The sequence below is a fragment of the Centruroides vittatus genome, unplaced genomic scaffold (genome assembly GCF_030686945.1).
Source record: "Centruroides vittatus isolate TY-2023 unplaced genomic scaffold, ASM3068694v2 contig_890, whole genome shotgun sequence".
NCBI classification, from domain to species: Eukaryota; Metazoa; Arthropoda; class Arachnida; order Scorpiones; family Buthidae; genus Centruroides; species Centruroides vittatus.
The window spans coordinates 39,412-55,766 of NW_027122581.1; the positions used below are offsets into that span (position 1 = coordinate 39,412).

The window sequence follows — 16,355 nt, forward strand, 5'->3', positions numbered from 1 at the left end:
AGACTTAATCCTCTCCCCCTCCCCTGTGGGGGGAATTTCGAAAAATCTCTTCTTAGTGTACATTCTCGTGACATACCCTAACTGTGTACCAAATTTCAACTTTCAACTCCTAACCATTTGGGCTCTACACTTATTATTATTATTATCATTATTATCAACCCATCTCGATTATATTATATGTTTCAGTCTCTGATTACTTGTTTATATATTAGAATTTCCACTTAGAACATTTATAAACATTAACTGAAAAGAAATAAAGGTTGAAATAGAAAAATTATTTGGCCTTTTTTTTTTCAAATATTTCTTAACAATAATAATAAAAAGCTTTAATTGCTTAAGCTTAGCTTGAAACATATAAATTTAAAATGTTTTTTAAAATATATATATATTTTAAATATATATATAACATTTTAAATTTATATGTTTCAAGCTAAGCTTAAGCAATTAAAGCTTTATTTTATATATATATTAGAATGCATTTTGAGTAAAATTTAAACATTGGAAATTTGATAGAATTCAAATTTTTGAATGAATTATTCTTTGTTTTATTTATAATCCTGATAACTTTTGATATAAAAAAAAGTATTGTAATTTTCATATGAGGGATTAAATATTTTAAAAATATTATTCATTATTAAATAGTCTTTATTAAAGTCACATAATACCTATAGATACTAAAAGATAAAAGCTCTTTATTAAAGTCAGCTATTAATAGTTTAAGAAGTGCAGTTTAAGCCAGTGATTCTCAAATGGTGAACCCTAAGAGTAGACCATGAATATTATTAAAGTATATTTTAAAAATGAGAAGAAATCAATTTGTAAAAGATTTATTACATCTATGATAAACTAATAGCTAGGTTAGGCCTTTAGGGTATATAGCCATTTATAATTTAAAATCTTATATATAAAATTCTCGTGTCACAATGTTAGTTACCTTACTCCTCCGAAACGGCTTTACCGAATTTTACCAAATTTTATATGCATATTCAGTAGGTCTGAGAATCGGCTACTATCTATTTTTCATACCCCTACACCATTTCCCCCCTTTCAAAAATATATTTATATATGGATTAAGGCTTTTATGTCCAACAGATGGCGCTAACTTCCGACGATCTAAGTTTGCTTTTCTGTGAGAATGGACTGAAGCAGATCATTTTCTATCTATCTATATAAATAAAATATAACGTTTGTTTGTTCCTACCGATTCCTTTGAAATTTTGACACAACGTTGCATTCGAATACGCACGTGTTTTTATATAATATACATGTCGAAATTCCCCCAGTGGGAGAGAATGGACGGGATTAAGGCTTACGGTGAAGAACTCGGCTTCTATTATACTATTTTACATGCGGTTTTTGCGTTTTTAATTGCGTTTTAATAGGTTACGTCAACAGAATATACACTAAAAAGGGAATTTTCGATATTCCCCAGCGGGAAAAGTGACGGGATTAAGGCTTACTGTGAAGAACTCGGCTTTTATTATACTATTTTAGATGCGTTTTTGATTGCGTTTTAATAGGGTACATCAAGAGAATGTACACTAAGAAGGGATTTTTTGAAATTCCCCCCACGGGGGAAGTGTTATACATTTATAATAGATACATTTTGAGCCACAACAACGCGTGGCCGGGTCAGCTAGAAATTACCTAGAAATAATTTATATGGCAAAACAACGTTTGCCGGGTCAGCTAGTATATTAATATATTTTTAATTTTGTATACAAAGGGCATCATTATAAAAATGTTTTTAGTGCACTGTGAGTCAAAAAAGTTTGAGAATCACTAAGAATTAAACCAGTGATTCTCAAACTGTTGTTTTAGATGGATTTCCTATTAAAAGGAAAACACTTGGTTGCAATGTATGATTTTTTTTTCCTGTACTTGATAAAATGAGATTTTTCTTACTGTTCATTAATTTTATTTGATTCCAAATTCATTTTAATTATATTTCTCAATTAGATCCCACTAGATTATTATAATAAATGTTTTCAATATATATAATTTATTAGTTTGTTTTCTTTGTTTCTCTACTAGATTCTGTTTGGAGTTTGATTTCTGTTTTATGTTTGAAATAAGTATCTTATAGTTAAGTTTTTAAATATTAGATGCTGTTTGTAAATATAGAACAAAAACCTGTCTTATAATTTCAGATTTTAGAGTTGAAATGTTATTCAGATAAATAACAACTTTAGAAGTATTATATTTAAAAATGTATTTATTAATTTCAAAATTCTATTCAAGCCAGATATATTTACAAAACAATTGATTGTTTAAAAATGGGAAGTCTAAACAAGAGAATACATTTCTGATTTTTACTCTTCAGTCTATTTTGATTTTTAGGTATGTAAATCTTTTGTATTTGAATAAAAAATCCTTTTAAGGTTCTTTTATTCAAATACAATAAAATTATTCAAATAAATTAAAATATATATATATATATATATTTATTTAAATTTACTTTTTGCAATAATTTATAATTTTTAACGTGATAGTGTCAGTTAAGATAGTTGTTTCCACTTATCACATTGGATTAGATTATAGTATGTATTTGCTTATACTTTTTATTATAATTACCTCAAAACAGTTTCTATTAATATAATCAAAATAATTAGATTTATTAACAAATGAAAACTAAATTGAGCACTTTCCAATATTCAACATATTTTTAATTATTAAATTAATACTTTACATTTCTCTATGATGAATAAATATAAAACTATTATTCTCAAAAGATCTTTACTTACTGTTTTTCTTTAGTCAAGATTGTCTTGATCAATATTTGAATATTTGATTAATTATTTTCCTTACAAAATGTAATTATCTGTTTTGTTTATATAAAATATTTAATAACATTACTGTACTTATTGTAATATAGTCTACTTATTATGTAGAAGAAATCAGAAGTGAAAGTTCATTGAATTAGTTGAAAACACAAATATACTGTTGTAAAAAAAACTTCTGTTAAAAATAACACTTATGAGCTTAAGTGCATTCTTTTTGTTTGATAAATTCATAGACTAGGAATGCTGCTTGACTCATTAAACAGTCTTAAATTGACCTTGAAAAAAGCAATAAAAACTACCAGATAATCTAACATTTTCATACAAACCACCATCTGTCAAAATTTACATAAATTTCTAGTAAGAAGTATTGGCATTTGAATATAAAACAAATTTTAAAGTTTCACAATTCTTTTTTGATTAAAATTTTATTTTTGAGTAAATTATTTTATTAGTCATTATACTATTATAATAATTTGTTTATAAAAGCCTATAATGATTACATTTTACCACAAAGTTATAATATGCTTAGTGAACTAATATTTTAAATAATTGAATGATGAACATTAGTTCAAAAGAGCTAAAGTGTTTTTTAAATATTTGTATATTTTTAATCTAAATATAGCCTTTTATAAGAATATATCTATGTAAATAACATTTAAGATTTGATAAAATCTCATAACAGATGGCACCATACACACAGTTTTAACTCTTGCCAAGGAAAGTTATTCAACTCATTGCTGTATTTTTAGTAATAATTATTGTTTTTATGAAAAATGAATTGGCTTCAACTGTTTCACATTACGTTGATTCTCTTTACATATTTTATAGCACCATGGTAAATAATCATAAATAGGTTACTATTAGATTAATTTAAGGAAAATAAATTTCTATTTATTAAAACTAATGTACTTGACTCAACTTGAGACTTCTTTTGTATGTTAAAATATAGAATGCAATAGATTAATGCTCACACCAAATATTGTATAGTAGGACAGAGAATTCACTGAGTTTGGCATTTATAATGCTGAACTCAATGAATTCTCCATCCTACTATAGAATGCAAAGTTGAAAGTTGAGCAGTATATTTAAAATAATAGACTATTTTAAAAATTAGAATAAATAAACACAAGCAAAAAATCCAGCAAAGAGTTCTGTAACTTTACTGGCAAAAAAATTTAATACTGTGTGTGATACCATGTGTTATGTTTTATTTTTAAAACCTTTTTATATTATTAATTATTATATAATGACAAAAAACTTAATTTATTTTGAAGGTAAAGATGAGTTATATGTAAAAAAAGATTTTAAAAAAATGTAAATGCTAAAATCTTCATTAAGTCCACTCTGGCCGAAGATATGACAAGTGATCTCACTATCTCCTCAACCTTTCAACTTTTAATCACCAAAATTTAATAATATCAATGTCCCTAATGTGCAAACCTTCCTGCAAAATTTCAGAAATTTTCAACAAAAGGCATAGGAGTTATCAAGCTTCAAAGTGGGTGAACAAAATCCGGCCTCCCCACACACACACATACACTCACACACACACATACAAATCACAAACACTCATACATACAGAAAAAGAACCTCAAATATTTTTTGCATTTCTTTGATCCCCAAGTCAAAAAGTGTAAAAATCTTGAGGGTCATGTTTTGACTATTTTCTTTACTTTCTCTCTGTTATATATAGTTGGAAAAGTAAAAATGATAAAACACTATTATAATATACATAAATGCTCACATAAAGTTAGAATCAAAAATTAGCCAAATTTACTAATCAAAATCAATGGCTTTGATTAGCCATATTCATGCATGTAACTATCTCTTTTGCTGATGATTTGAAGTTGTTATTATCTATGTATGTAAATACATTCAAGAAATCTTAAGGATATTGCATTACAATTGTGATACTTTTATTTCTGTAATTAGAGCTGGCTGTTTCACCTCATATCTAAGACAGAAAATAATGATGATAAATTTATGTCATCTGAAAATAAAGTTTTCCCAGGGTTCTTTTAATATTTTATATAAACAAATATAGATATTATATATATATATATATATGGAACCCACAAAATAGTAATTGCTATTATCACATATAAGTTAGCCAGATAAATGTGTCTTTAATCTTATTTTTATCTGACTGTCAATTACACAACTGAATTTTTTCTGTTATTTTTGTCTTGTTTTGTATGTTTTGTGTTAGTGCACTTTTCCCAAAGACAGACTTATCAGATTTGGAAGACTTTTTCAAATACACTTAATATATTATGTAATTTTTAAATTTCTTTAATAATAGTTATTCAAAAACTCATTTATTTCTTAATTACATTAGTTATTGTACTTTGATTGCAGTCAACTTAAAAAACTACATATTTTATTGTTTAAAACATAGATAGTTAACAATGATAATTAAATATACTCTTCTTAAATTTGTTTTGAAACAATTTAATTAAGATAAATTACAATAAATGCTTATTAAAATAAAATTTATTATATAGTCTTTTATGATTAAAATTAAGTTTCTCTATGTATCTTGCATATTGTAACTTAATAAAAATTTTAATTTACATATTTTTATGATAATTGTAAATAGTAACTGGGTATTTAATAAATGAGTTGAAATTGATTAAACAGCTTTTTGCTACAATTAATAAGGAAATTTTTGAAACAGTTGTTTTATTTAAAATTAAAAAATTTAAGAGAAGAGAGTTATAAGTAAATAAACTCTACTAAATCTCAATAAATAATGAAGTTTTAAAGAATGTTAGTCTTTCTAATTCACTGTCAGATGCCAGCTAATCTTTCTATTTCCTGATGGGACAACTGTGAGGCCTACTAGGGATGTTGAATTTGTGCAGGATATAATAGAGATTCAAGTATGAAAAATTTATTTACTTATCAACAATTCGAGGAATTTAAAGGAAGTTTTTTGAAACAAATAGCTTTAAAAAGTTTATAAAAGAAAGCTTTGATGAAGTAAGTTTAAAATTTATAATTTGTAATAAGAAATACTATTTTAAAGTATTTGTTTTTGGAAGAGATATGTTATTTTTAAAGTATAATCAAAAATATAAAATAAGAAATTTAATTTAATTTAATAAGTAATCATTATGATTAAAAAACATAATATTGACCAAAAATAGCAGAATTTCTTTGCCTATTTTTGAAAATTTTGGTGAATTTTGCTGTTTAAATTGTTTTTATGATATAAAAATTTACATGGAATAAATTAAAATGACAACAGATTAAAATATTTGCTCAGGAAATTAAACAGTTTCAGAAATTGTATTTAAATGTTGTTTGATTATTATATGGTTGGTTGATTTGAATAACTATGTACTAGTAATCATATTGTTTTTATTATAATATAATTTTATATTTATCTTTTATTTACATTTTTTGTTTAAGTTGTCAATAAATCAAATTTTCAATTTAATTTATCGAAAAATTCAATTACATTTTTAAAATAATCATAATTTGGAATAATTTTCAAGTCTTATGAGCTACTATAAGAGTTACTAAATTAGATGGATAAAAAATGATTTTATAATAAATACATTAATAATCATTTAATTCTTAAATTAAAACAGTGTTTAATTTGTTGTTATATATTTACATGGAACAATAAAAGGCTAAAATATGAAAATACAGTAGAACCTCGATTATTCGGACCTATATTATCCAGATTGTTCAAAATAAACAAAATTTGTACGAATTTGATGATTTGCTCTTGGCAAATTGAGACACTGTTGTACGTACGTGATGGAATGCATGGAACGAAATTTTGAAAAGACCGTTAGTAAATTCCAGTAACACAGTAGAAACTGGTATAGGAGACATTGCAGAAGCAATAGCACAAATTTCAACATGTGTTGAATGTGATGAAGAAGATGTAACCGAGTGGTTAAATTGCGATGCAAACGATCCTGGATTCCAAATTTTGAATGATGAAGAAATAAAGAAGTATCTGCCTCAGATGAACAAGATCGAGAAGACGAAGACAAGATTTGCGAAGTAAGAGATATTGGTCCTACACATTCTGAAGCTTTTCAGTGCTTAGATGTCGCCATGAAGTGGTTTGAGAGCTAAGAAGAGTGTAACTCAGGACAACTTATATGTGGTAAAAGTATTTGCGATTTAGCAGCTTCAAAAAGAACAGCTGGCTTTAAACAAAAATCGATAATTGAATTTCTTAATAAAAAATAATTTAATATTGAAGCTATATATAAAACTAGACAAATAAAAATTATTCATACTGTATGTACTGTACATGTCTTTCACTGTCAATTATTATTTTTTGATTATCCGGATTTTTCCTTATTTGGACTACCTTCATCCCCAATTAGTCCGGATAATAGAGGTTCTACTGTAGCAGTAAGCATTTGAAGTAATTATAAAAGTTGCTTTAATAACCATACTGAGTGACCAGTTTGGTTATATATTAATTATTAATAGATCATAATGAAAATCAGACAGAGCTCTGGGTAGCATAACTGGCAGTGCATCTGCATAGTTTTCAGTAGTTGCAGGTTTGTCCCACTGAGGGCTGATTTTCTTCTTCCAGAACTTGCTAAATTAATATATTAAAAATTAATTTATTTATAATTTTTAAATTTATCAAGAGATGGAAGACTAACCACCTACTTCTAGTCAAATTACTTTATAATTAATTATTAAAATTAGTCTTAATACAGCCCAATAATCTGGTAGTTTGTTTGGCTTTAATTAAAAAATTGGGTTATGGATTGATTGTTTATATCAAGTTGTAAAGGTAAAAATTAAACATTTTGAGTTTTTTCTAAAAACTACTGAAGAAAATATTTTAGAACATTCAATACAGGTATATAAGTAGAGTAACCAAAGAGCATTTCATTATATATTTAATTGAAAACAGACACATCAGTAATGTCTGATAATGTGAAACTTTCGAAAGAACATGTTCTTTTGTTGTTCTCTATCACTTCGAAAGTGGTCACAACATGGCTCACAATCTCATCTGTAAAATGCTTGTTAAAGCATCCATGGTTGAACAAATGTTAAAGGGCCGATAGTGCAGAAGAAGCCAATGATCTGCATTTGTTTGGCATCTTCTGATGGAGCTGCTTTCAACCAACATCACTGTCATGAAAGAACTCTACTCTCTCATCCAAGATTTTCTTCAAAGAAAAACCCCAGTCATTCTTTGCTCACAGGATTGAAAGTTTGCAGCAAACATGGCAAGATGTAATTGATAAGGATGACGAATACTTACCAGGCTGAACTGCAATTGTTGTTGAGTTAATTGTCTATAAAGTTTTTTTCAACATCCCTAAAACAATTTTCACTAACAAATACCAGTACATGTAAGATAAAATATATCTTCCACAACCTTTAAGTTTCCGGTACAAAACACATATAACCTCAACATTCCATTTTTGGAACGACAAAGAACCTGATGAAGATTTTGAGTAAAGATCGAAAACATTAGTTCAGTGACTATATGAGTTTTGTACCAGAAATGTAAAGGTTGTGGAAGATATATTTAATCAACATCTCTAAATTTCACCTTTACAACCCAAGATCAATAAGTTACTCTTCAATGGAAATTAAAAACCAATACACTAAAATAAACTTTAGCTGCTCCACCCTTTCTTCTCTACTTGCTGAAAGAGGAAAACTAACATTTCTGCCAGATGGAGAGCATATCTTTTAAGCCAGGGGTTATCAAACTTTTTCACAGCAGGTCAGACTGAGAGAATGACTAGTGCGAGCCACATAACCATTTTGTTCAATACAATACACTGAATATACAAAGAATAAAGACAACCAACATATTTATTTACCAATACACAAACATGATCGCTGCAGCAAGCTCATAATTGCTTTTCTTAGAAACTTCATTTAGGTACCGGTACTTACATAAAAAGCACTCCAATAGCCAAAGTGGCAAAAAGTTCCTGAATTTTTTATTTCACTGATTTTCCTAAAAATTATATTACTGTCAGATGCAAAAATCAGATTGGACCACTTCTGACATTTATACTTATACAGTATGACCCTGCTTAAGGCAGGGGATACATTCCTAGATGACAAAGTGCTAAACAAAACAGCGTTAAACAAGGTCATTTTAACATAGAGTAAGTAGGGACGCACGACCAAAATAAACAATTTTACTTTAATTTTAAATTATTTTTATATTAATTTGCATAATAATATATGTTAAATAGTACAAACATATGCACACAGAAATGTAAAGTTTGTGTTTTGTGATGAAGGTCCTGACTTTTCTGAAATTCTTGTTTTTTTTTTTTTCTCAATATAGTCATGTAGTTTCATTTGTTGTTTTCTTTCCTTAAACAAATGTCAGTCACAGATCGCATACAAAAATCTCGTCTTGCTCTTGCACTCCTTTCAAAATCTAGATCATTCGCTACAATTTGATCAACGATTTCGGTTATCATTACCAAACTTTTACTAAGGAAATCTGTATAGAAATTCTTTGGGTGCTTCATTTCAGAATCACTATTTTCCAGTTCTATACGAATTCCTTGTTCTGCCAGTTCTTGAAGTTCATTGTTGGTAAGGTTCTCACCAAAAACCTGCAGTAACTCCTCAATATCCTGCGTGCCTACATCTCCTAGTCCTGCTGCATCGATTAGGTTGACAATTGGTCAACCTAATGATACAGCAATGGGCTCTTCTTGTTGAGAATTCTTGGATAACTTCTTCCACATTTCGTTTATGCATTTATCAGTTAATTCTTGCCAAGTGAAGCCGCTACTTTCTATGGCATCCATGATGTTATATTTTTTCCAAAATTGTACCAAACATATAATCTCTCTATTCACCGGAACTTGTAATAATAAAAGAAACCCTTCTAACCTTTTTTAACCGGTGAGGTTCTATTTTTAGAATCGCTTCGTTCTATTTACAGATTAGCAAACGTTTTCACAGCCCCTCCTGGGCTCTTCTTCAGGCTTCGTCGAATAGGCCGTTAACATTCGAAAATATTCAATTTAAATTTCTTTCCGGAATATTATCACGTGCGGCATCTGGATATTTGTACTGCGCATGCTCGATGCTCCTCTCCTTTAAACGCTGTTTTCTAGGACAACTTGCCATGCGCTCGATAGGATCATTTCGTCCTTATGATTAACGCAGGTGTTACGTAATCCAGCCTTAAATATCTCTATGGCTTCTAGCCATTTCAATTGCTGTGGGTTATAGCTGGGTATAATGATTTTTGCCGCATGCAGGTCCGCCGTTATCTCCTCTTCCGACGCGTACGTCGCCAGGGCCGTGGTGTATCTACCGTGGTGTATGTCTGACTCGTGCTCCTTTAATCTCACTTTTAACGCACGTTTCGTGGAACCAATGTATGTTAATTGTCTATCGCACCTGTGATCTTCTAGTGGTATCATATATACTCCCGGAAGCCTGTCGGGGTTTGGTGGGTCTTTACCGTTGCTTAATATTCTGAAGAGAGTCTGACATCTTCTGTACACGATGTTAATTCCTTGACGGTTGGCCACGGTTTTGTAAATGGATTTCAGCACTGGATTGTATGTGATAGGTATCCTTTCATTTTCCTCCTGTGTGATATTCAATGGTTGTGCTGTTTGCTTATTTTCCTTTTGGGAGTTCTCATGTCTTCTAGACAACTTTTCAATGAGCGTTTTGCTGTATCCATGGCTTATAGCAATATTTTGGATATGATTGAGCTCCGTTTCGAGCGCTTTTTTTGTAGAGGAGTGCGTATGAGCCCTTCTCACTAATGCTCGGAAGGCAGCTATTTTGTATTGAAAAGGATCATATGAATTTCTAGGAATATATGTGTGGAACGTGCTAGGCTTTCGGTATACTGATGTAAGTATATTAGCTCCTTCAAAGTTGATATCAATATCCAAGAAGTGCACCCTCGATGAGTCGTGCTGCTCCACCTCTAATGTTAGCCCGTACGGATTACTGTTTATGGCTTCGAGGAATAATTTTATGTCCGGTTCTACTTTCCAAAATATAATAATGTCATCTATGTAACGTTTGTACAACAAGATGCTGGGCAAGAATCGCGGTAGGATATTGTTTTCCAATCTCCTAATTACCATTTCGCACAAATCACCCGAGAGCGGGCTGCCCATCGGGACTCCTTTGCCTTGCATGTACGTGATCCCTTTAAATTGGAAAAGAGAGCCGTAGCATAACAAATGGGCTAGTTCGAGAATATGTTGGTGCATTGTGTTGTCCTCAACTATCGAAAACAGAAAGTCCCTTAGTTCGCAAAAACATGGTGGTAGTTCTATCGACGGAAACAACGATCTGAAGTCTAAGACCGTAGCATAAGCTGGTTTTGCTATCTTCTTCAATTTTTCTATAAGTTCTGCTGGGTTGGTTATATTGAACTGGTATCCTTCCAGGTGCGGGATGAGCAAGTTATGAGTAAAAGATTCTAAGATACGTGTGGGGGCCTTAGTCTTGTCCACCACTGGTCTGAGTTGCTGTGCTTTTTTGTGTGTTTTTGCAAATGCAAATAACCGCGGTATTTCTGGAGCATCAACTAAAATTGGGAAATATAATAGTTGATGCTCCAGAAATACCGCGGTTATTTGCATTTGCAAAAACACACAAAAAAGCACAGCAACTCAGACCAGTGGTGGACAAGACTAAGGCCCCCACACGTATCTTAGAATCTTTTACTCATAACTTGCTCATCCCGCACCTGGAAGGATACCAGTTCAATATAACCAACCCAGCAGAACTTATAGAAAAATTGAAGAAGATAGCAAAACCAGCTTATGCTACGGTCTTAGACTTCAGATCGTTGTTTCCGTCGATAGAACTACCACCATGTTTTTGCGAACTAAGGGACTTTCTGTTTTCGATAGTTGAGGACAACACAATGCACCAACATATTCTCGAACTAGCCCATTTGTTATGCTACGGCTCTCTTTTCCAATTTAAAGGGATCACGTACATGCAAGGCAAAGGAGTCCCGATGGGCAGCCCGCTCTCGGGTGATTTGTGCGAAATGGTAATTAGGAGATTGGAAAACAATATCCTACCGCGATTCTTGCCCAGCATCTTGTTGTACAAACGTTACATAGATGACATTATTATATTTTGGAAAGTAGAACCGGACATAAAATTATTCCTCGAAGCCATAAACAGTAATCCGTACGGGCTAACATTAGAGGTGGAGCAGCACGACTCATCGAGGGTGCACTTCTTGGATATTGATATCAACTTTGAAGGAGCTAATATACTTACATCAGTATACCGAAAGCCTAGCACGTTCCACACATATATTCCTAGAAATTCATATGATCCTTTTCAATACAAAATAGCTGCCTTCCGAGCATTAGTGAGAAGGGCTCATACGCACTCCTCTACAAAAAAAGCGCTCGAAACGGAGCTCAATCATATCCAAAATATTGCTATAAGCCATGGATACAGCAAAACGCTCATTGAAAAGTTGTCTAGAAGACATGAGAACTCCCAAAAGGAAAATAAGCAAACAGCACAACCATTGAATATCACACAGGAGGAAAATGAAAGGATACCTATCACATACAATCCAGTGCTGAAATCCATTTACAAAACCGTGGCCAACCGTCAAGGAATTAACATCGTGTACAGAAGATGTCAGACTCTCTTCAGAATATTAAGCAACGGTAAAGACCCACCAAACCCCGACAGGCTTCCGGGAGTATATATGATACCACTAGAAGATCACAGGTGCGATAGACAATTAACATACATTGGTTCCACGAAACGTGCGTTAAAAGTGAGATTAAAGGAGCACGAGTCAGACATACACCACGGTAGATACACCACGGCCCTGGCGACGTACGCGTCGGAAGAGGAGATAACGGCGGACCTGCATGCGGCAAAAATCATTATACCCAGCTATAACCCACAGCAATTGAAATGGCTAGAAGCCATAGAGATATTTAAGGCTGGATTACGTAACACCTGCGTTAATCATAAGGACGAAATGATCCTATCGAGCGCATGGCAAGTTGTCCTAGAAAACAGCGTTTAAAGGAGAGGAGCATCGAGCATGCGCAGTACAAATATCCAGATGCCGCACGTGATAATATTCCGGAAAGAAATTTAAATTGAATATTTTCGAATGTTAACGGCCTATTCGACGAAGCCTGAAGAAGAGCCCAGGAGGGGCTGTGAAAACGTTTGCTAATCTGTAAATAGAACGAAGCGATTCTAAAAATAGAACCTCACCGGTTAAAAAAGGTTAGAAGGGTTTCTTTTATTGTACCAAACAAACATAGATTTAAGGAAAGTACAGTGTTATGACAAATTGCCTCCTTTTGCTGATTGGTTAGTATTCGTAAATAATCATATTATATAAGAATCAATGAAATGCTGTGATAATTTGAATTTGTGTAAATTTTGAGCTTTTTTAGGCTTCAAGCAAACCGTGTTATATCAAATCAGCATTAATCGAGGCAGCATTAAGTGGGATCTTACTGTACTTATTTTTTTATACATAGTAAGTTTATCTACAAACTATGATATTTCCATATAAATAATTATATTTTAGCTCATTTGTAGCACAGTGCAGTGGGGGCAGATCTTGTGGGCTTGATCCGGCCCATGGGCCGTAGTTTGGTGACCCCTGTTTTAAGCCATTCAGTGATGTTATAGCAAATTGCTTATACTCATGAAGTGTGTATAAGGTATTTGGTTATGGGAAAACTAAATTTAGTAAATTTTTCAGCAAATTGACAACTGTAATGTCAATTTGCTGAAAAATTGACATAAGAGTTGAATACTTACTTATTCAGTTGTATTAAAGCTACTTTACCAAACAATACACTGAAAGGATTTGTGGAACTTAATAAATGTAGGTTGGAGAGCACCTGCTAAATTTGTGTACTTTGACTTAAGGAAGGGCAGTGTTGAAATTTGAAATTTTGTTTATTTTTAAGGAGTAGGAAAATTGTGTTATATAGGGTGTTTGCAAGGACAGAGAATACCACAGTTTGACTTGAGGGATTCAAGAAAAGATTTGAGATTAGAGATTTTACTGTAGTTTAAAAAGAAAATTTTATTGCTAAATTCTTATTTAGTTTTTGATTGAAATTTTCTGATTTTTTCTTTTGTACGTTTAAAGTTTAGAGTTATTTTCTTATTAATTTGTTTCTCTTAATAATTTTTTTTTGCTTATTTTATATTAGTCATTTTTAAATTTTGAAAGCTAGTTATATTGAAAGTGCTTGTCTTTTCAGTAAGTTCTTCTGTTTTTTCAGGCAGTCATTTTTTATGTGATATCTATAATTCATCCAAAAACTACTTTTCTGAAGTTTATTATCTTTATTATCCTAGTCCTTTAGTTCTTACAACTTACCTTCAGTAACATCATCATAAAAAAAATATGTTTAACACAAAAACAGTATAATAGCAAAAACAAATACATAATTTTTTTTGTGTGTTGATTGTTTTTATGTTTATTATTATTTAAATTTTTCCAGTGCAGTGTTGTGGAGTCAGATGTTTTTAGGCAGAGTTGGTAAAATTTTTTTGACTCTCGTTACTCCAACCTCAGTTTAATATTGGTAAATTTGAAGTAAGAAAAATACTTTTTAATTAATTAGCGTCTAAAGAAATTTCTTACAAATTGGACACTTCAATAAATTTAGATATCAAAATGATATTAAAAAAGGGTAAGGTCAGAGTTGGGGCCACATATTGCAAATTTGTTGGAGTTGAGCTTTGTTTACTGACTCCAACACACTGCTTTGGTGCATACTATTGTCATATTATGTACACATAAAAATCACTATAATTTAAAGAGTAGTAACAGGCATAAATGACAATTCTAATAACTTGTAGAAATAATATTTTTAAATAAATACATAATAAAGATGTTTTTAATGATAATGAAAATAATAGAAATATTTGAAATTCTAATTGTCTTAAAGAAAGATTTATGTTGTCTGAGATAGAGAGAATTAAAAACTTCAAAGAGACATAGGTTTAAGTATTCTTGCATCTTTCAAATTTAATTTAAACAGAATTACTGTGACTATTCTTGTTAAATAAAATGATTTTATTAAATTTATAAATAATTATTAACTTTATAAATTCATTTTTAATAGTTGCAACTATTAAAAATGTAAAAATCAATTTAATAATTGTAAATAGTACTTTGTAATACTTTTATTCACTAATTGAAATACACATTTAAATTGTTTAAATATAATATAATAATTAATTATAAATTCTTATATGTTTGATCTTCTAATTTCTTGTCATATGAAATGTTTTTGGAGAATTCTGTTATTCCAAATTTGTTTGTTAATGCATAAATTTTTAATTATGTTTGTATCTGGAATCGAATTAGACTAATTCTAAGTGTTGCATACTGCTGATTGTTTGATAAAGATGACTGATGAAGCATAATGATGGATTATAACTATACATTGTGTTATTAAATTACAGTTATGTAATTGCTTCTGATTTTTATTGTTTAGTTAATGTATCAAATTGCAATTGTTCATATTTATTTCGGAGAATTGAAAAGTAGCGTGTTGCAAATAGACATGCAATAATTGATACTTAAGTCTGTTATAATTATTATTATTTCTTTATACAAATAGTTCTAAAAAAGTAAGTTTCGGCTAAGAAGCACAGTTGTTCATTTCCTGGCTTAAATATAAATTTGGCATTTTTTTAAGTTAGTTTATTCTTTATTTTATTATAATCATATTTTTGAATCTTTTAATTCCATCTTTCTGCATAGTCAGAATGTTCAGAAGTTGCTAAATATTCTACATAGATAAAATAATTAAATTCCTATATTAATTTAACAAATAATTCTAAAAGTAGAAATTATTTAATTTTAAATTATTATTTTCTAATTTATAATATTTTGATTAAAAAATTATCAAGTTTTATGCTTTATTTACTTCTAAAAAGAATAATTCTAGTGTAGGTTATAATTAAATAATAATTATAATTTATGTAAAAATTTATTTTCTATAAGAAGTTTACTGAAAACTAGAAACTATTAAATTAAATATTAAATTTTTTATAATTTTAAGATACATAGTTTTCTGTAGTTTTTTTTTTTGTACAAACCAATGTTAATAAAGAGTTTAATAACATCTGTTTGGTTTTTGACAGTTTTAAATGATTAACATGTGTTAGAGGTCTTATGAATATTATTTCTGGAAACATGATATTGATATAAAAATAATTTACATCTGTTTACTTATTCATGAAGTTACATTATAAAAGCAAAAACTTTAAATTATTTACTTCTGTACACATGACATAATTTTTAAAATAAGTTTATTATTTCAGAAAGTTCATTAATAGAATAAATACAGTATTTAATTTTACAATTAAATATTTTATTAAATTTAATGAAATTTAATTCTGTTAATTATTTAAAAATATTTAGTTACTTTGCTGTTTTCAATTTTTAGTAAAATTCAATTGAAGAAATGCAAATTGTTATAAATGATTTAAAATGTTAAATTTTACTTTTTTTATTGTATTTTTTTATTAATATCATACATTAATCACAAATAAAAGAACAGTTAATTGTTTTGATATGTAATTAGA

General features: G+C 29.6%; 3 protein-coding genes across 3 annotated transcripts in view; 2 read left to right on the forward strand and 1 right to left on the reverse strand.

The window, feature by feature from the left end:
• Nucleotides 1-16,355, forward strand: part of LOC136983884 (protein draper-like) — a 72,883-nt gene that overhangs the window by 14,410 nt on the left and 42,118 nt on the right. The window lies entirely within an intron of this gene.
• On the reverse strand, nt 9,860-10,906 carry LOC136983880 (uncharacterized). The gene has a single exon (XM_067280750.1). It carries the CDS (start codon nt 10,904-10,906, stop codon nt 9,860-9,862), a length of 1,047 nt encoding a protein of 348 aa, XP_067136851.1.
• LOC136983892 (uncharacterized) lies at nt 11,290-12,807 on the forward strand. Its single transcript, XM_067280775.1, has one exon. It carries the CDS (start codon nt 11,290-11,292, stop codon nt 12,805-12,807), a length of 1,518 nt encoding a protein of 505 aa, XP_067136876.1.